The following is a 21,271-nucleotide window of genomic DNA, read 5'->3' as shown; positions in this document are numbered from 1 at the left end:
CACGCTGTTACTGTTCAGTGACCAGAAAAGTTCAGAAGTTTGTAGGCTTTTAGAAACTTTTGTACCAATTTGACATTGCCACAACATCCAAATACATGATCTGTAGATCTGTTTCATTAAATAGAGGACCGAAGTAAGAGTTCATAAGAGACTGAAAAAAAATTAAAACAAACAAAAACCGTGGGGGAAAAAAAAGGACTAGTTTTTCACAGACAGTTTGAAAAGCACTGTTTTAAAACTCCTTGGGTAAGGATCTTTGGCTAGCGACAAAATTGAGTTTGGAATGAAATTCAATGGGAGCAGCTGGTTTATAACTTAGCAGAGAAGCTGCAAATTCCAATGTCTCTTAAAGTGTCTCCAGGAAGAAAACATCAAAGAACTCTTACCAGGTTGTCACCCTTGATAGTGTGTCAAGGACCACCTGGAGAAAGGACCTCTAGGTCTGCAGAATTGGACCTGGGCGTAGGGGGAGATGGCAAATCCAACAGACCCAAAGTACACCCTCCTCAACTAATTCTCCTCTGAGGCAGGAAACAGCCAGGGCAGCCAATGACTGCGGGAGGAGAGGGATGGTGTGAAATGGCAGCGCTGAGGTAAGCCGGCAGAGTCCAAATACAACGGCCTCCCTTATGTAAGGAACCACAGCGCGGCGCGGGCTGCCAGGCTGGAATAATGTGCCTCTGTGCGCAAGGGCCTGGGCGAGCGGCGGGGCCCGAGACGCACTTGGAGTTTATCTAAGCCATGTACACACGGTCTGTTAATGAGCATTTGGTCCCCAAAGTGGGCTCCCTGCTGATAAAAACCAGATGCAGGGCCAGCTGATCAAAGCAGGCCTCCCTCCCCACTGCCCTTCGCCCAGGCCACTATCTCAACACGTCTCTCGAGCCTGGCTGGCACCCCTTCCCTTGACAGGCGTTCGCAGCCTGAAAGCGCCACGCCCTTCCAATTGGCTCCTTTCTCGCTAATTAAATTAAAAGGTACAGAAGGCAGGAGGAGGGTTTAGAGACCGGGAGACAGGAAAGGGATAAAGGGTGTTCTGTTTGGATTGAGGCAGCCCAGGTTTCGGTGGCCTTCAGTCACTAAAACACAGGCGGATGTGACATCTTTATGACCAGTTGCATCTGCTGCAAGTTTCAGAAAGGCCATGTGGCAACTGGAAAAATAAGCCCTTGGCACCCCCAAGTGAACTGTGCCTGACTGCTCTGTGAAGGAGATGAAGAAGTTGAGCAGGTACGGCTGGAAAGAGACAGAGTCGGCTGGATGTCTCAAAAAAAGCAGTCTAGCGTGGCTCACAAAGGCCACACAAAGGGGGGAACGTGCTCTGCAGTGTTCCCCAGGCATGAAGACCCCTAGTGAGCAGGAAGGAGCAGCCCGACCCTGTGAGAGTCATACGTGAACCCAAAGCCAGACAGCCTAGTGAGGGACCCATTAAGGTCTTGCTCTTAGGAAGAAAATGTAATTCCTGTCATAGGTCCTCTTTATTTGAGGCATCAAAGAAGCAGAAAACATTCATCCAGGTGGAGGAAAAAAAAAAAATATATATATATATATATGGCATTTAAACTGATTCATTGCTGTTGCTCAGTCGTTCAGGCATATCCAACTCTTTTGCAACCCCACCAACTGAAGCCCACCAGGCTCCTCTGTCCATGGGATTTTCCAGGCAAGAATACTGAAGTGGGTTGCCACTGACTCCTCCAGGGGATCTCCCCGACCCAGGGATGGAACCCATGTCTTCTGCGTCTCCTGCATTGGCAGGCCGATTCTTTACCACTAAGCCACGTGGGGAATCCTCAAAAAACTGGTTCATTAATGCACTACAAGTATGTCTTGGGAGCTGACTTTGTGCCAGGCTCCTTGCCATCTTGGCATTTACAGCCCAGCTGGGTAGAGGGACGTAGAACACGCAATTATGCATGTGAGAAGAATTGCAATACACAGAGCAGTCTGACCTTGTCTACTGGGGATGGAGGAAGGATTCCCAGAGCAAGTGCTGATTAATCTGAGACTTGAAGATGGATAGAAATTAATGGACAAAATGGTGAGGAAGGTTTCAGAGCTGTAACCAGCATGACAGTCCCCAACCCAGAGAAAGGGTGCTATACTTGTCAAACTAAAATAAGTCATTATGGGTAGAGCTTAGAGAGCAAAGCAAAGCGCGTCTTCCATGGAAGGTTTGAGGGGTAGATGAGGCCTTGTCCTGCAGAGCTTTTTCTTATTAGGGTCTTATTAGGGATTTGAGAACTGACTCCTAAAGACAAGAGGAAACCAGTGAGGCATTCTAGGTGGTGAAACATTATGTTCAGAATTTTATTTAAAAGATTAAAAGTGGTTCCCCTGACTCCTGAATGTAAGATACCAAGAAGGGAGGGATGATCCACCTTGTCTGGATCTCCTAAACTTGTAAGTAAGCTGCTAGGGTGGAGACGGCAGGGCTGTGATTTGGGAGGCTCGGGGTGGAAAGTGTGCCCTTTCTGGCTTGCCATCACAGACCAGAGAACTGAAAGCCTGCCAGCTTCACCGCCATGCACTCAGCACTGCCAGTGGCAATCGCCAGGCCCCGAGACAGCCCACAAAGTACCAGAACTCCCAGTGGGCACCTGGAAGCCCCTCTGGGTGGCCAAGACTGGGTCTCAATGACCTTCTCCGGACCACCACTCATGTTCAAGTGGGAAGCAGCCTCCTCAGACCTACCATCGCATTCTAAACGCTCCAGGGAGAAGATGCTGTTCAAACTCTACCCAAGAGAAGCAGTTCAGCCTCTGGTTGGGGTGGGAGGCCAAGTAGGAAAACCAGCTTCTCTGAGCTGCTCTGACCGCCAGACTCAGAATAAAGAGTGTTTTCAGGGCCTGGAGTTTTCCAGCTGCCTGGAAACAGGAAGGGCCCAATCCAGGAGAACAGTAACCCTCACACACGCCCTACATAAAGACGCCTTGAGCCAGTAGCCCTAATTGCCTGTGACTGACACACGGGAGGGAAGCCCTCCTTCCAGGCTTTGCTCAGCGGAAAGCAAACAGGCTCCTGAGGCACCGGGCGGCCATCTTCTCTCCCTCTGCCAAAATGATCCCACTCTGTTCCTCCCAAATTATATACAGATTTCAAATTATAAACCAAACAAAGGTCTTTCGAGTATTCCTTACCACATACACAAGAGGAAAAAAAAAAGCCTCTGTAGGAAGGAGTTGCACACAAGCAAGTAGTTATAAATCTTTTCACAAAATGAAAATTTTCACAGAAGACTTTGGAGCCACCTCTCAGTACCCCCTGATTCTCTATGGGTCTGAGGGATTAAAAACCATTTGTGATATTTTTCATGTGTTCATTGTGTTTTGTTAAGAAATGTAAGTTGTGTGCCAGATGCTAGGGATGTGAGATGTAAGTGGTAAAAATCCCAAATGCCTTCAGATTTAGGATTTTTTGTTTGTTTGGACAATGGGGTTTTCTAAAGTGGCTGAAGAACAGTATGGTGTATTATACATCAGTATACCATCCTTCCCTTTTATCACAAGGGCTTCCCTGGTTCCAAGCTGATAACCAGGATGGGCGGTGGGACCGCATGGAATTGGCCCTGACAAGTGATTGGGAACCCTGAGATAAGACTGTTTCCCAGTTCAGAACCATTCCCTTCTTCTATGATTCTTTCATAACCACTTTAGAAATATCATTCACCAGGTGTAACACTCACCATTGGGTGAGGGCTTCACATACACTGTCTTACTGGAGCCCCTTAAAGAAATCAATCCTGACTATTCATTAGAAGGACTGATGCTGAAGCTGAAGCTCCAACACCATGGCCATCTGATGCAAAGAGCTGACTTATTGGAAAAGACCCTGATGATGGGAAAAATTGAGGGCAGGAGCAGAAGCGGGCAGCAGAGGATGAGATGGTTGGATAGCATCACTGACTCAATGGACGTGAGTTTGAGAAAACTCCAGGATATGGTGAAGGACAGGGAAGCCTGGCATGCTGCAGTTCACAGGGTCACAAAGAGTCAGACATGACTGAGTGACTGAACAACAACAAATTCCTGGGGAGGTAGTTATGCATGATTATCACCTCTACCCTACCTAGATGGTAAGTCACCTGGGCAAGGTCATAAAGGGTCAAGTTAGGATTCAAATCCAGATCTATTTGATTCCCAGGTCCCTGCGCTTCATTTCCTCTCGCTTTTGGCCTACTGGGGCCATCTTCCTATCACCCAAGGCCTTTTGTATAGGATCTCATTCTGAACCAAAAGGTGGGGCAAGAAAACTATGAGTCCACGTTAACATCAGCCCAAGCCATGGAAAAACATACAGTAATACTCAGGGCCTAAAGTCCTCCATGGGCCATTGAGATAAAATGCAAGGGAGAAAAGCTGTTTTCTAGGCAGGAGCTGGGCAAACCCAGTGATTCTGGAGGGCAAAATGAGCTTCTTGTTCCATAAAAGCCACACTCTTTGAGTCGAGCTGTTTATTTCAAGTCACCGTATAAGGTAGCATTGATTCAGCCCCAGATGATTTAGGTCTTTTTCAAGATTTATGTAGAACGAGCAGTCCTTCCACACCTTCTTCGCTCCTATGCATGGCAGCCTCCCCAGGGACTCTAGCTACCAGGTAATGAATAACCACGTTGTTTCTGCCCTGGTGAAGGAGCCCCAGTTGGTTTTTTTCTAGGGGGTCGGGGGGGTGCTGTGGTGGGACAGAAGGCTACTCACCCAGCAGGCAGAACATCAGGGGCCTGGGCGGCTGCAGGGAACTGCTGAGTGCCCGAAGTGCTGGGCTCCTCCCCTTCGGCTGGTGTGGCCGTGGCAGGGATAGCCGCAGTGGTGGGGTTCGGGGTCACACTGGACACTGCAACAGGCGGGGACGCCACACCAACAACAGAGGGTTCTTCGGGATCAGTGGTTGCAGTGGGTTCGTCATTCACTGAAAATACATAAATGGTATTTTAGAGATCAGCTCAGCATTGTGTTCACATTTACCAGGTTTCTCACTTAGTGGTATAACACAGAACCTACAAGGGTACCACACATGTTACCCAGTGACAGCAAAAGATTTTACAGAACATAATACTGGAAAAGACAGTAAGTCAGTAAGAGCCTGCAAGAAAAAAAAAAAAAAATGGAAGATGGATCTGAAATAAATACATTATTAAATATTACCTCCTTCATATAACTTTATTAAAATTTTCTAACATACTATGGTTACATTTATTGCAATAAAAGCAGCAGGAAAAGTAAGGCACCAGGGAAGTGTGTTAGTGATACATAGAGCATAGTCAAGGCCAAAGTCAAGTTTATAGGGTTTTCTTTAAACTTATCACTTGTCTGCTAGGTACAAATAAATACCACCTTCTTTCAAAAAGCTCCATTCACACTAAGAGGTAGTAAACTTTGAGTACCGTGCTTGTTCTTTTAAAGATACATACTCAAAGTGAGGAGCAAAGATTAACAGCCTACACAGAAAAGATGGCATCCAAGGGAACAACAGACAAAGACAGAAGTGAAATGAGCTGATTCCTGAGTCTCCTCATTTCTCCAGGTCTTTGATGATTACTCATGTTCACAAGGACCCCAAGGCACTGCAATATCCTCTCACTCAGAAAGGAACCAAACATGGTCTGAAACATTTAAAATTCTTTGAAAATGGATAAGCCATAAATATACAAAGAATTTTCCACATATGTGATTTGGGCTTCCCTGGGGGCTCAGACAGTAAAGAATCCACCTGACGATGCAGGAGACCTGGGTTCAATCCCTGGGCTAGGAAGATCCTCTGGAGGAGGGAATGGCTATCCACTCCAGTCTTCTTGCCAGGAGAATCCCATGGACAAGAGGAGCCTGGCGGGTTACAGTCCATGAGGTCGCATTGAGTTGGACACGACTGAGCGACTAACATATATGTACATTTACACTAGAATTCCGAAGGAAAACCCCCTTGGTTTAGCCTCATCTTGGTAATTCAGAATCTCTTTTTGGTGTTTCCTAGTGGCCATCCCGGAGAAGGCAATGGCACCCCACTCCAGTACTCTTGCCTGGAAAATCCCATGGATGGAGGAGCCTGGTAGGCTGCAGTCCATGGGGTCGCTGAGAGTTGGACACGACTGAGCGACTTCACTTTCACTTTTCACTTTCATGCACTGGAGAAGGAAATGGCAACCCACTCCAGTATTCTTGCCTGGAGAATCCCAGGGACGGGGGAGCCTGGTGAGCTGCCAGACGTCTATGGGGTCGCACAGAGTCGGACACGACTGAAGCGACTTAGTAGCAGCAGCAGCAGTGGCCATCCAGATCCTAATTGAACATTTCTTCTAAGAAACAACTCACTATAGAGCCATTCCATTGTTTCTTTAACTTTTTATTTGTATTGGGGTATAGCTGATTAACAATGCTGTGATAGTTTCAGGTAGCTGATAGAACAGCAAAAGGACTCAGCCATACATATACATGTAACCATTCTCCCACAAACTCCCCTCTCGTCCAAAGAGCCATTCCACTGTTGAACAGAAGTAGCTACCAGAAAGACTTTCCTTATGCTAAACTGAATTCCACTAGATGGTTTTAATTCCCATGCTCTCAAGCAATACAGAATAAATATCTGGCCACCCTGTTTCTCATTCACTTTCTCTGTTTCAGTGAAAGGCCTGCCATTTCTTTAATGTCTCTAGGTCACGCCCTATTCTAACGGCCTGGCTGCCCTTTTCTAGTTATCTTCTATTGCCTTTATTTCTAAATAATGATATCACAAACTGACCATAATAAATGAGATAATATCAGACCAGCAGAGTTAGATTTCCAATATAAATGATAACAGCAATGTTTAAAGAACACCAGTATGTACCAGACAAAGTGCAAAGCCTTTTAGATGATCTCATTTAAGCCTTATACACAACCCCATTTTACAGTTGAGGAAACTGAAGCTCAAAGAGGTTAAATAAACTTCCAAGGTCATAGGGCACCTAATTCGCACCCCTGCTGTCTGCCTTCAGAGCCTGAACCACTCACTTGCTACAGACTATTTCTCCCTCTCTGCACATCCTCTGATGTGACCCAGGATTATAATAACTCAGAAGCAACCACATGATCCTGTAGGCTAATGTAAGATTGGTTGTCAGCTGAAACTATAATTTCTTCACATGATATGATGCCAAGCTTGATCTTAACAAACAGCAAAGAGCCTAGGAACCACCTGTGATTAATTTAAATAATCTGCTTTCTCTCCAATATATTAAATATTGTCTGACATGCAGAGTAAATTAGTTAATAAACAACTTTATTTTGTGCAACTGATGTTTCCCCAAAATAAATGCAAGAATTTTTATTTATATTCCCAGCATCTTGGTTGAGTTAGTAAAACACAACAGATGGCAAGTCTCTTTACACAAAATATATAAATTTTACTCAATTTCAGTTTAAAAAACCATGACTTTTTTGAGAATCAAATACATTTATTCAATAATTTATATGGAAAACTAAACACAGAAGAATAGCCATAAACATTCTAGACATGAAGAGTCTTGCGTGTATGAGGAAGTAGGGGCAGGGGTGTTCTCCAGAGTATTAGCTAACACATACTATAAAGTTACAACAGCTAAAACAATGTGCACTGATACATGAATAGACAGGTGTCGATTAAATAAACAAGAAAGTTCAGAAACAGAATTAAATACACACTCGAATTAAGTAATTCAGTATATGACAAAGGTGACATTTTAAATTCCTACAGAAAAGACAGACTGTTCAGTAAACTGTACTATGGCAAGTGGGTAGTGTACTAGACAAAAACTGAGTTACATCCCTATTTCACTCCTTGCATCAAAATCAACTCCAGATAGACCAGAGATTTTGACATAAAGAGGAAACCATGAAGGAACTAAAAGAACACAGAGGAGAATACTTTTATAATCTCAAAGCAGAAAAGAGTGTTTAAGGTAGCATACAAAATCTATCAATAAAAGTCATACTCTGTGCTTCCACTGGTCAGGGAACTTGGATCCCACAAGCCATAAGACATGGCCAAAAATACATTAATTAATTAACAAAATGACCCCCAAAAATCTAAAAGTCATAAAAGATTGATGAATTCAACTATATTCATTTTTTAATTGAAATGGCAAAAAAAAAAAAAAGGCAAAAGCAAAATTAAAAGAGAAAACAATGAACTTGGAAAGATCATTATCAACTCATATTACAGACTAGTGGCTAATTTCTTTGATATGAAAAAAGCTTCTACAAATCAACAAGGAAAAAAAAAATGCACAGAGACACTTCACAGTGAAGGAAATACAAATTACCCCATACATGTGAAGTACTCCCATCAGGAGACACAGAATGTCTGGTGTCTCTCCTGCAATGGTAGCAGCCATTGATGGTTATTGCCTGAATCCACTAATTGGTGAGGGACTGCAAAACAGTAATAATCTATCATGCCTCTAAAGAGGAATTTCACCTATCAACTATTTGGTGGACTTCCCTGGTGGTTAAGAATCCACCTTGCTAAAAAAAAAGAATCCACCTTGCTGTGCTGCTGCTGCTGCTAAGTCGCTTCAGTCAAGGTTCAGTTTGTGAAGAAAAAGAAGGAAAATAGTTGGTCTTTCATTTATCAGTTTTCAGAAGAATGAGCTGATACTCTCACATCCTCCCAAAAAAGTGAAATTTTATTGTTTAAAAATCATTATGAATTCTTGGATTTAAATATGTTTCAAGTATTTCATTCATGCTGGGAAAGATTGAAGGCAGGAGAAGGGGCTGACAGAGCACGAGATGGTTTGATGGTATCACTGACTCAATGGACATGAGTTTGAGCAAGCTCTGGGAGATGGCGATAGACAAGGAAGCCTGGTGTGCGGCCGTCCATGGGGTCACAAAGAGTCGGACACAACTGAGCAACTGAACAACAAAAAGCATTTCAATCTGCTGTGATTACTGTTCTTATTGGAACTAAAACTGTTTCCTTCTTTGGGGTTAACAGGAGACAGAAGGGGCAAAGATTTTCAAGTCAGTTTCAAGTTTTTCGGAAAAAATTCTAAGATGATTTAAGTGGGAAAGTGAAGAACAGCAGGTATATTGTGCTAACATTTATGTGTATACGTTCAAATAATATATATGGACATGCTTGTATATTCAAATTGGAAAGAATTATAAGAAACAGAACAGGGACTGCTCTGGGGAGGGAAGGGGAGGCTGGAGGACGAGAACAGGAAAGAGACTTTCTTTACACTGTTTAAGCTTTTTTACTTTTGTATAAAGTGTTGACAACATGTATGTACTGCCTATTAAAAAATTATGATGAAATTGTCAACCAGGAAAAGAATAAAACCAGAGCCTTGGGGCATGCCAGTGGGAAAGACTGTCCAGTCAATACTATTTGGATTTGACCATTTGTGCAGCTGCAAATCTAGTTACAAGGGTTCCCACCAGGACTGAGTCTGTGCACAGAGCTATCCGAGAGCCTGTGATTTACCAGAGTCATTCATCTGTTTAAGAGTTTTGTGCTATCTCAAGTTTGGATTGGAGACAAAATATGAAAGCCAGATATCCTAGCATTGAAACTTTACTCGTCCATGCTTATCCTCTCTGCTCTCAAAAAAACTGTGTGTGTGTGTATGTACAGACATACATCAGTTATTGCAGGTGTGATTCCAGATTACCACAATAAAGCAAATATCATGATAAAGCAAGTCACACAATTGCTTGCCAAGGGCATATAAGTTACATTTACACTATACTATGGAGAAGGCAATGCAACCCACTCCAGTACTCTTGCCTGGAAAATCCCATGGAGGGAGGAGCCTGGTAGGCTGTAGTCCATGGGGTCACGAAGCGTCAGACACTTACTGAGTGACTTCACTTTGACTTTTCACTTTCATGCATTGGAGAAGGAAATGGCACCCCACTCCAGTGTTCTTGCCTGGAGAATCCCAGGGACGGGGGAGCCTGGTGGGCTGCTATCTGTGGGGTCGCACAGAGTTGGACACAACTGAAGCGACTTAGCAGCAGCAGCAGCACATTATACTATATTCTATGAAGTGTACAATAGTATTATGTCTTAAAATATAATGTACACTTTATTGCTAAAATGCTAACCATCAACTCTTTTGCTGGTAGAGGGTTTGAAATATTGCAAGAATTATCAAAATATGACAGAGACACGAAGTGAGCATATGCTGTTGGAAAAATGGTGCCACAGATTTGCTTGAGGCAGCATTGCCACAAACCCTCAATTTGCTTTAAAAAAAATTTTTTTAATTATCTGTGAAGTACAATGGGCTTCCCTGGTGGCTCAGTGGTAAAGAATCCGCCTGCCAAGCAGGAGATGCAGGAGACATGGGTTCCATCCCTGGGTCAGGAGGATCCCCTAGAGAAGGAAATGGCAGCCCATTTCTACTATTCTTGCCTAGGAAATCCCATAGACAGAGCCCGGCAGGCTACTGTCCATGGGGTCACACAGATTCGGACACAACTTGGCAACTAAACAACAAATGAAGCATAATAAAACAAAGAGTGATAAGATAAGGTGTGCCTGTATATATACACATGTTCTTAGAACATAAGGACTTGAAATTTCAGAATTAAATCCACCCCATCGCAGCTTATAGTCAGGAGAAACCAAATTTCAGACATTCAGTTACTGCCCCATGGTCACCCTGGTAAAACAGTGACAGAGCACGATCCTTGAGCCACGACTTAACGTAGAGAGAAAAACTGGATTGTCAAAGACGAGGAGTAACAATTTCACCAGCCCTTAGAGAAATGCTGTATGTTACTTTTAAGCTCTATTCAATATAGCCAGTGTTCTTAATCCTAATTATTTGATGTGCACAACTTATCTGTCCCAAAACACTTATTCTTCTTGACAATGAGGGAAATCTTGTTTTCCTTTGTTTTTTGCTACTTTTAGTCTCTACCTCCTATGTCCTTGCCTCCATCCCTCTCTCACCTCAGCCCCTCTTCTTTACAGGCTCCTCCTACTGCTTCAGCCCAGACGGGTCCCTCTGCAGAGCCCACAGTACCTGTGGTCTCAGCTTCTCAACCACACAGCCCCTGTGACATCTACTGTGTTAGCACTTGGCAGACTGTGTCTTTTCAGCTTCTTTCCCTGAAACAGACTATAGAGCAGAGGCTCATTTTATATTTCTTTACACTGTCATAGCGCTTAGTAAAATGTCATTTGACAAACGTTCATTGAACAAATACTTATTTAATAGGCCTAATAATCTAGCAAACGATATCTGAAATAAATGTGCCTCACATTTGGATAACACTATCATTGCAAAGCAGGTTCTTTTAAAAATTTTTAAATTTGGGAATAACTGCAAGTTTATAGAAAAGTTGCAAACACAGTACAAAGATAGCATGCCCTTCATCCATGCTATATAATATTACTACCTTGCTTAACTATGGCACATTTGCCAAAGCTAAAAAAAAAATAACATTAGTACATTACTATTAATTAAATCCCAGACTTTATCTAGGTTTCATAGCTTTTCCACTAATGTCCTTTTACTATTCCAAGATCTAATCCAGGATCCCATGCTGCTTTTCACAAGTTCATTCTCATGAGCTCAGTTTTCTTCCTAGTAATCCCATAAGGAAAGTGGTATTATCCCCATTTTACTGAAGGTAAAACAGAGGCTCCCAGAAGTACCATTTAGAGAGGTGACAAGCAAGTAGCAGAATCAGCACTCAAACCCAGAAGACCACTAAACAAACACAATGGAAGGGGTTGGGGGAAAGAGAAACAGAGATGGCTTAGATGGCTCTCATGTATGGGAAGAAAAGCTGGGTCTCGAGATGAGAGGGTAAGTGGGGTAAGGAGGCAAAATGCCTGATTCCTGCAACTCTGGGTGTTTCACAAAGTTCCCTCTGTGATGCTGGTTAAACACTGTAACTTTATGAATCAGATATTCATTGAGGGCTCAGACATACTCTAGTCACAGTTAGCCAAAAAGAGATCAGGAATTGGAAATTCCTCTGCTTAATCCTAGACCCGCTGCCAGCTCACTGTGTGTTCCAAGATCTTTAGGTGTGTGTGTGGTGCAGCACAGACTCTCACTGTACACACACGTCTTTTCAGCCCCCTCACTCGGGTGTGGAAAAGGCGCCTGCCAACAATGGAAGCTTTTTAAAAGACCAGCTCATAACATATGACACACGGTAAAGCAGTCAGCATGTCTCACCGTGAAACCCAAGAAATGCCTTCCAATGCAACTGATCAACTGAGCGCTTCACGAGACCAACCAAAACCAGAAAAACAGTTCATAACTAGCATGACATGGCGGTGGGTGAGGATTATATAAAGAAAGCAATTAAATTAGATGGAAAAAAGGAAAACTTGAAAATGGATAAAGTCATACTATGTCACCTGATGGGAAAGTTCCATCCTTCCTTGGTCAGTACACAGATTCAAACAATTTCCATTTACCTTCCACCAATTTTTTAAAGGCTTCCTTGGCAGGCTACAGTCCCCATGGAGACTGCAAAAGAATCGGACATGACTGAGCCAGTTACACTTTCATTTTTTTTTCAAGTTCCTAAGCATTCAAAGTCTGAAATTTGTTTTGAAAATATATAAGCTATCAAAGCATATCATGGAGAAAAAGCAGTAAGATGGGACCAGCCTTTCCAGGCATTAAAAAAAAATGTCAATAATCAAAATCACAAATAAACAGGATAAGTAAAGAGTCCAGAAATGAATACTCACTGCATATAAGAATATAAGAAAGTAAGAATATAAGAATATGGTAAGTGATAAACACAAAGTATCACCACAATTAAAAAAAAAAGCAACTAATGTTCATAGGATAATAGGATCTCGCTACAGGGAAAAATTAATTGAAACTCAGCCCTCATTATACACATAATATGAATGTCTACATACATGTGCATATACAGATATGCCACTATAATTTGTGGTGGGATAGTTTAACATGAAAAAAAAAAGTAAAACAGAAGAAAATATTTATTCCATCTAGAGACAAGAGAGAATCTTTTCACTATGGAAGCAAAAGTTGAAATTACAAACACTAAAAAAAACGCTCAGGCAGTTTTTTTGTTTTTAACTACTTTTCTAGAAAAACCACAGAAAAGGAGATAAGAGGCAAAACAAAAATATAATAAAAACTTATAATCATAAAAATAACCAGTAAAACTTGTGTACCTAGATATTTTACACACATTAGGATGACTAAGTATTAAAAAGAAAAAAACAAGTGTTCACAAAGATGTGGAAAAATTGGAACCCTCATTCACTGCCAGTGGGAAAAGAGTACATCTGCTGTGGAAAATAGTTTGAGGGTTCCTCAAAAGCTAAACATAGAATTACCATATGAACCATCAACTCTACTCCAAGGTGTACAGCCAAAGAACCAGAAGCACAGACTCAGACAGACACTCAGACATCCACATTCACCACAGCATCAGCCAACAGCCAAGTGGAGGACACAACCAAAATGTCTATCAACAGATGAATGGATAAAATGTGTTTACATGTGGTAAACACATACAATGGAATATTATTTAGCCTGGAAAAAGGACAAAACCCTGATACTTGTTACAACATGGGTTAATCTTGAAAACATTATGCAAGTGAAATAAGCCAGAGTCAAAAGGACAAATGATTCCACATAAAACACGAAGTACCTAGAATACGCAAATGCATGGAGACATAAAGTAGAACACAGACGACGTCTATGGTGGTCCAGTGGTTAAGAATCCACCTGCCAATGCAGGTGGGTTCAATCCTTGGTCTGGGAAGATTCCACGTGCTGAGGGGCAGCTGAACCCATGTGCTGCAACTACTGAAGCCCGCACACTCAGAGCCTGTGCTCTGCACGAGAGAAGCCGCCGCATGAGGAGCCCACACCCCGCAACTAGAGTAGACCCTGCTCACAACAACTAGAGAAATCCCGTGCAGAGCAACAAAGACCCAGGGCAGTCATAAACAAACAAGCAAACATAATGCAGGACAGAGGTTTCCAGGGGATAGGGCTGGGGAACAGAAGGAAGGGAGGATGCTTTTGTGTGAAGGGTACAGTTTCAGTTTGGGATGATGAAAAGTTCTGGAAAAGGACAGTGATGAACCTGCACAACATTGGGAATGCACTCAACACTGCTAAATTATTCACTTAACAATGGCTTAAATGGTAATTTTTATGAGTATTTTACCACAATTTTACTAAAAAGACTATATAAATCTCTAAAGTTAACCTCTATAACTCCACAAGTCAAATAACTGAACACTATGAAAGAAGTCACGTAAGAGAAAAGCAACTGATAACTGTAGAAACACGATAAGCTTAAATGATGAGGTGGGACTCTATACCTGATAGCAAAATGACAAACTAGTATTTACAAGGTCAAGGGAAAAATAATCTTCATATGCCACGAGGAAAATTTTACAATGCCTTGGCATATATGATTATTATAACACCAGATTTAGGCAATCTGGTAACACACTTCAGCTTTTTAAATGTTCATATCCTTTGACTTGGGGCTTCCCTAGTAGCTCAGTCAGTAAAGAATCTGCCTGCAGTGCAGGAAACCCGGGTTCGATCCCTGGGTTGGGAAGATCCCCTAGAGAAGGAAATGGCAACCCACTCCAGTGTCCTTGCCTGGAAAATCATGGACAGAGGAGCCTGGAGGGCTGCAGTCCATGGGGTCGCAAAGAGTCTGGCACGACTGAGCAACTAACACTTACTTACTTATCCTTTGACTCAAGAACTTCATTCCAGAAGAAACCAAGTTGTGGGTAAAGATGTTTACATCAGGATTTTCTGCTTTATTGACTATGCCAAAGCCTTTGACTGTGTGGATCACAATAAACTGTGGAAAATTCTGAAAGAGATGGGAATACCAGACCACCTGACCTGCCTCTTGAGAAACCATATGCAGGTCAGGAAGCAACAGTTACAACTGGACATGGAACAATAGACTGATTCCAAATAGGAAAAGGAGTACTTCAAGGCTGTATATTGTCACCCTGCTTATTTAACTTATATGCAGAGTACATCATGAGAAATGCTGGGCTGGAAGAAGCACAAGCTGGAATCAAGATTGCAGGGAGAAATATCAATAACCTCAGATATGCAGATGACACCACCCTTATGGCAGAAAGTGAAGAGGAACTCAAAAGCCTCTTGATGAAAGTGAAAGAGGAGAGTGAAAAAGTTGGCTTAAAGCTCAACATTCAGAAAACGAAGATCATGGCATCTGGTTCCATCACTTCATAGGAAATAGATGGGGAAACAGTGTCAGACTTTATTTTTTGAGCTCCAAAATCACTGCAGATGGTGACTGCAGCCATGAAAAGACACTTACTCCTTGGAAGGAAAGTTATGACCAACCTAGATAGCATATTCAAAAGCAGAGGCATTACTTTGCCAACAAAGGTCCGTCTAGTCAAGGCTATGGTTTTTCCAGTGGTCATGTATGGATGTGAGAGTTGGACTGTGAAGAAAGCCGAACACTGAAGAATTGATGCTCTTGAACTGTGGTGTTGGAGAAGACTCTAGAGAATCCCTTGGACTGCAAGGAGATCCAACCAGTCCATCCTAAAGGAGATCAGCCCTGGGTGTTCTTTGGAAGGACTGATGCTAAAGCTGAAACTCCAGTACTTTGGCCACCTCATGCAAACAGTTGACTCACTAGAAAAGACTCTGATGCTGGGAGGGATTGGGGGCAGGAGGAGAAGGGGACAACAGAGGATGAGATGGCTGGATGGCATCACCAACTCAATGGACATGGGTTTGGGTGAACTCCAGGAGTTGGTGATGGACAGGAAGGCCTGGCATGCTGCGATTCATGGGGTCGCAAAAAGTCGGACATGACTGAGCGACTGAACTGAACTGAAGAGAAATGCACAAGGACTGAGAAATGGTTATATGAACTATGGCATATTAACTGATAAACAGTATGAAACCACTAAAAAAAGGTAAATAGAAAGACCCTGAAACATGGACACGTGTATCAAAAATAATGAAATGAGGACCTCCCTGGTCCTCATTTGCCTTCCCATGAGAAGGTGAGAGTGAAGGGCTGAGAGTGAAGGGATACGGGTTTAATCCCTGGTCAGGGTGCTAGGATCCCACATGCCTCTCGGCCAAAACACCAAAACATGAAACAGAAGCAATAGTGTAACAAATTCAATAAAGACTTTAAAAATGGTCCACAACAAAAACATCTTTAAAAAAAATAATGAAATGCAGAAAAGAACGTCTATCCATGCTACGTAATTATAACCGTATGAAATGATTTGCCAGGCTAACATCGAGAGCTTACTATGTACCTGGCACTGCGCTAGACATGCTATATGTCTTACATAGTTTATTCCTTATAACAAGCCTAGGAGATATAAACTCTTGTCCTGATTTTATTAATTAGAAAATAAGGGCCATCAAGTCCCTGGGCGTTATACACATGCTGCACATGGGGATGTAGAATCTGACCTCAGCCTGTGTGACTCCTGATCTTATATGCACGGAAATCACATTTAAGGGAGAATTGAGTGAGAGATGTGATTTTTTGAGGGGGATAAAGTTTTCAATAAAAAAAATTAGAAAGTAAATCATTACACACAAGTCTCAATAAAGTGCTATGCCATTATCCTAGACCCCGATTCCACCACTTCTAAAACCTTAGAAATATTATATTTATACAGACAGGCTGCCATTCACCTTCTTTTTATAAAAAATGGATACTTTACAGTTGTGACAACGTGAAAAAACCACCTGGAACTCGGCTCCCTTTTTGCCCCAGATGTCTTTTTCATGCACAGCTGCAGAGCACAGCCAAAAACAGGCTTGCTAAATAAATCTTGTGGGTCTCTGGAAACCTTCCCTGGAGGCACGGCTCACTACCACCACCATTTTGGAACTGGTCCTCACAGTTCGAACAGAGACATATTGAGTGATGGAGGTGTCCTCAGTCAGAGCCACAACCCTCTTCTCATTTTGCACTGCCAAAGAGAGGGGGCTCCTGTCTGCTCCCCAAAGGAAAACTGAGATCTTTCTGTATGCTTTGGATAGACATTAAAAAGCCTACCAGGTCCAGGCTGGCTGTGAGGCATGGTGAACCATCTTCAGAGCAGAAAAGAGAGAGACGAGACAGGGGCCAAGGCATTTGAAAGGTATTTGAACAGGCAGAAATCCCTAACGTGCAACGACTGTCCTTCACAGACTGATTTGGGAGTGGTTTGGACATTCAGACACAGCACCATCAAACATCTCTAAGGCAGTTTGGGGTTACAGATACTTGGCTTTCGGAAGACGTGGCTGGCACCTGCCCCGTCTGCTCAAATACATAATGTTCCTGGAGATAAGGACAATACGCGAAGGTACCTAAAAATAAGCCAAGGGGAAACACAGACCTATTTAAACGTCCAAGGAGACTGACTCAAAGACCGTAACCATAGAAACGTAATTTACCCATAGCTGGACTTTTTTTTTTTTAATGTGGATTTTTTTTTAAGTCTTTATGGAATTTGGTACATTATTGCTTCTATTTAATGGCTTGCTTTTTTGGCCACAAAGCATAGGAGATCTTAGCTCCCCTAGCAGGGATCGAGCCCACACCCTGTAGGGTGCCCATGGTAGGGACCTACTCCTACCCATAGGAGGGAATTGTCTTTATAAGACAAGCAGAGATGGCTGAGGGAGACCAGCATCACAAGAATGGAGGCCCCTGGAAGGACACAGAGGCTGGTATCATGGCCGTGGCATCGAGGTCACAACCGATTCCGAAAGCCAGTTCCCCTTGCCCATCTGTGAACACCTGCCCTCTTCTAGTGACTTATTTTTCTGAGAAGCACATTTACTGGCGCCCACGGTGCTCACACAGTTTTCCCCAGCATGGCCCGTGGCCACCACCTTGCTGTCTCCACCACACAGATGGGAAGCCAGGCCACCCTTGGCTTCTGTGACTGGCAATGCCAGTGCCTGGACACGGTGGCTGGCACAGGAGCGCCAGGTAAGCCGAGACGGCAGCCCAACCACTCATCCTCCTCACCTCCAGTGCTTCCTCGTCCTCAAGGCTCAGGGCCAGCTGGCCAACTCAGTTTCTGCAGGCAGGTCCCAAACTCCAGAGAGAAAGTCAGGCCACCACACAGACAGTGAATCTCACAGGACCCAGGCCACTCTGTCCTGCTGTCCGCCACAGACAACATCATGGCCGACACCCTAAGCTATCACAGTGGCTCTGGAGCCCTCAGATGGTGCTGCCGGAGAACTGAAAGTTATTAGAAGGTAGTCCCAAACGATGCCTCCTGCTCAATAAGTTTGTTACAGAAAGGACAGTAACAATACCAGGCTAATGCTTGCATGGAGAAGCTACGCTGCTATGTTCAATCCAATGACACTTAATTTTTAATTTAATACTTCCAGTAAATAAAAGAAATGTTAAATAGTGATCTTGCTAAATAAAGATTAGAAATTAAATATTGTGCTGTAAACATAATAAAAAGAATAAAACAAATTTGTAACTATTAAAAAGAAGAAGCTATGCTGCTCCAAATTTCCTGTCCTTGCCACACTTCTGCTACTACAAGCATCTACATTTATTTGTGTCACTTTCTGGTTTAAACACCTGCATTCCCCCACCTACAGTTTATCAAAGCAAGTGGCCTTGACCCTTCCCAACTGCCCCAAATTAAGTCAAATCACCAAATGACCAGAAATCACAAAAGATTTGACAATCCTCAAGATGTTTAGAAGAATAAACTTTTGTGGGTTGGCTTTTCCCTTCTAAATTCAACACTGTCCCGATGAGACGGAAGGAAAGCGAGACAAAAATGGATTTGTTTTGAAACAGGTCCTTCTCTTCCCACTTATGGGGAAGCAGGATCAAGTGCAGAGAAGTTCGGCATGGATGTGGAAGGGCTCTCCTCTCTCAAATGGGACAAATACTCTCAATGGAACAGCTACAGGAGGCCCCCTGGTGGCACCAGGGCTTTGCCCCAGTTCAGCATCCCAACCCACTCAAGAGCACCACGATCTTCTCTAAGCCAGCTCTTAACAATAATACTTAGCCTTTTTTCTCCTTAGTCTGATCATTTCCATAAATTAGGGAAATGAAAAAAAAAAAAAAAAAGTATCACTTAAAAAAGATATCCCCTCTCAAGAAATCCAAGGTTGATAAGAAATGAATTTAAAAATTAATGCTTTTTAATTCTGTGCCAAGGAAGGTTTGAGAAGAGTGCAGTCATATGGAGAATGACCTTGGCTGTACAGACTATGCCAGAGAGAAAAGAAGATGGGTCATGGAAAGAATGATGAATTCAAATTCCATCTCAGTTTGGGAGTCTTCTCTCACCCACCCGGCATTCTGACACGGCAGACAGAGTCCCGGCTCCATGTGAGCACAGCTCTAGTCTGGGCTGGTGCTCTGTGCTGTCACTCACCTGTGCCATTGGCCAAGCCACTGTGGCTCGGGTTCTTGACGGGCTGGTGGTGCCGGCTGCTAGTACCAGGGCTCTGCTCTCCGGCTGCTGTGGCTGGTCTGGCTGAACCACTTGAATGTCTGTGCGTCCTGCAGGTTCAAAATATAAAACAGACAGACATAAGTTACCATGAAGAAAAAAGAGCTGTGCCCCCACCTAAGTCACCGTATTCCCTCTCTCACTATTTATGGGAAATAAGCCCTGTAATAGTCCTTCTGGTCTTTGACTCGACAGAAGCTGGCCCCAAACGGAGAAACCCAGGTAAGCTTCCTTCTTGGTAAAAAGTACAGAAGGTAACTTTAGGTAAATTTTTCCACTTGAAGTAAACAAATCCAGAGTGAATTGCCCCTACATCTGAAATAACTGGCAAAATATCCTGTGACCATCACATTATTTTTATTGGGCTTGACCATAGGAAATAAACAAGAAAATCACTGGATGGGCTACAGACAACATATTTTTCCCATTAGCCAAAAAAGCAGCCCCAAACTTATCCAAACCCATTTGCTCTATAGCTAGAAACATGCCTGCCTTGGGAATAAATGTTAAGGGCATTAGACAACTTCAAGCAACGTGCGTGTTGCCATGTTTTACCTAGAAAAGGTGACTCAACAGTCTACGGAAGTAAATGAGGAACAATGCAGAGAGGGATCTGTACAGGAAAAGTGGTGGAATCAGCAACAGAGATCATCTGGCATCTTTAGAGAATGCAAGGCAACAGGCAGTATGTGTCTCCACAGTCTTGTCATAGCTTGACATCTTCATTCAATGAAAATGACTGAGCTTTGGTTTCCGTTTTGTCAAAGGAGATTATCCTACTACTCCATTACATACAATTTTTCAACAGTGAGAGGATTTCTATACTACCCAGGGAAGAAAAGACCACCCCTGTCCAGAAGAGAGAGATCCAGGGAACAATTTATAACCACAGGACGAGGGGCAGTGAGAATACCACCTACAATAAGTGTGGAAGCAAAGACGATGCTGAAGCTGAAGCTCCTGATTGGGAAGAACTGACTCATTGGAAAAGGCCCTGATGCTGGGAAAGATTGAAGGCAGGAGAAGAAGGGGACGACAGAGGATGAGATGGTTGGATGACAGCACTGACTCGATGGACGTGAGTTTGAGCAGGCTCCAGGAGTTGGTGATGGACAGGGAAGCCTGGCATGCTGCAGTTAACGGGGTTGCAAACAGTCGGAAACAACTGAACAACTGAACTGAACTGAAGGACGAAGGAAGTATTTAATATGCACTGGGCTAGAATATCAGGTTCCAGGTACCTGTGGTGTGCTGTGCATTTTGCACATATTATCTCATTTAACATGGCAACCCCAGAGGTCACCAACTATTATTATGTCCATTTTACAAGTGAGAAAACAGACACCGAGAAAGTGAGCAATGGAGCAGAGATTTGAATCTAGGTACTCTAAGATCAAGAGTCCACGCTCTCGGGTTGGAGGCTGGGGTGGGGGTGGGGGTAAGCATGGACTTAAGTTGAATCCCTTTCGGGTTATTCATGGGTCACTCGGCCAATGGTGAGATGAAGACCTTGAACAGAAAGCTCCCCCATGGGAAGGCTCCACACCCACCAGAACACCTCTGCTGGTGAGACATTCTGGTCCAGGATGCTGGGAAAAACTTGCAGCACCACAAACCCAGAGATTCCCAGGGGAAAGACGTGGCCCCATGACTACCTTCTCCAACACAATGGGTACACACCCATGTGTTCACAGTGACTGTCTTTGGACGCTGGGAATATGGATGTTTCCTTTTGTGCTTTCCTAGGTTTTTCTGATTTTCTTCATTAAACTTGCCTACTTTTGAGGGAGGAAGAAACACAATTATTTAAAAAGAAAAA

General features: G+C 43.2%; 1 protein-coding gene across 6 annotated transcripts in view; it reads right to left on the bottom strand.

Annotated features, from left to right (window-relative positions):
• The window catches only part of WWP2 (WW domain containing E3 ubiquitin protein ligase 2), a 146,734-nt gene that overhangs the window by 40,875 nt on the left and 84,588 nt on the right, over window positions 1-21,271 (bottom strand). For all 6 annotated transcript variants that reach the window (XM_086351545.1, XM_086351550.1, XM_086351548.1 and 3 more), the window contains 2 exons: window positions 19,375-19,502; window positions 4,698-4,908 (listed from right to left, as the gene is read on the bottom strand). In XM_086351545.1, coding sequence (XP_086207671.1) covers window positions 4,698-4,908; window positions 19,375-19,502 — 339 coding nt within the window. The remainder of the gene's footprint in view (window positions 1-4,697; window positions 4,909-19,374; window positions 19,503-21,271) is intronic.

The sequence above is a fragment of the Bos grunniens genome, chromosome 18 (genome assembly GCF_055505025.1).
Source record: "Bos grunniens cultivar Pamir isolate PY7600 chromosome 18, Bosgru_T2T1.0, whole genome shotgun sequence".
Classification (NCBI taxonomy): domain Eukaryota; kingdom Metazoa; phylum Chordata; class Mammalia; order Artiodactyla; family Bovidae; genus Bos; species Bos grunniens.
Note: the sequence above shows the minus strand (reverse complement) of the source record. Positions and strands in the feature narration are given on the sequence as shown.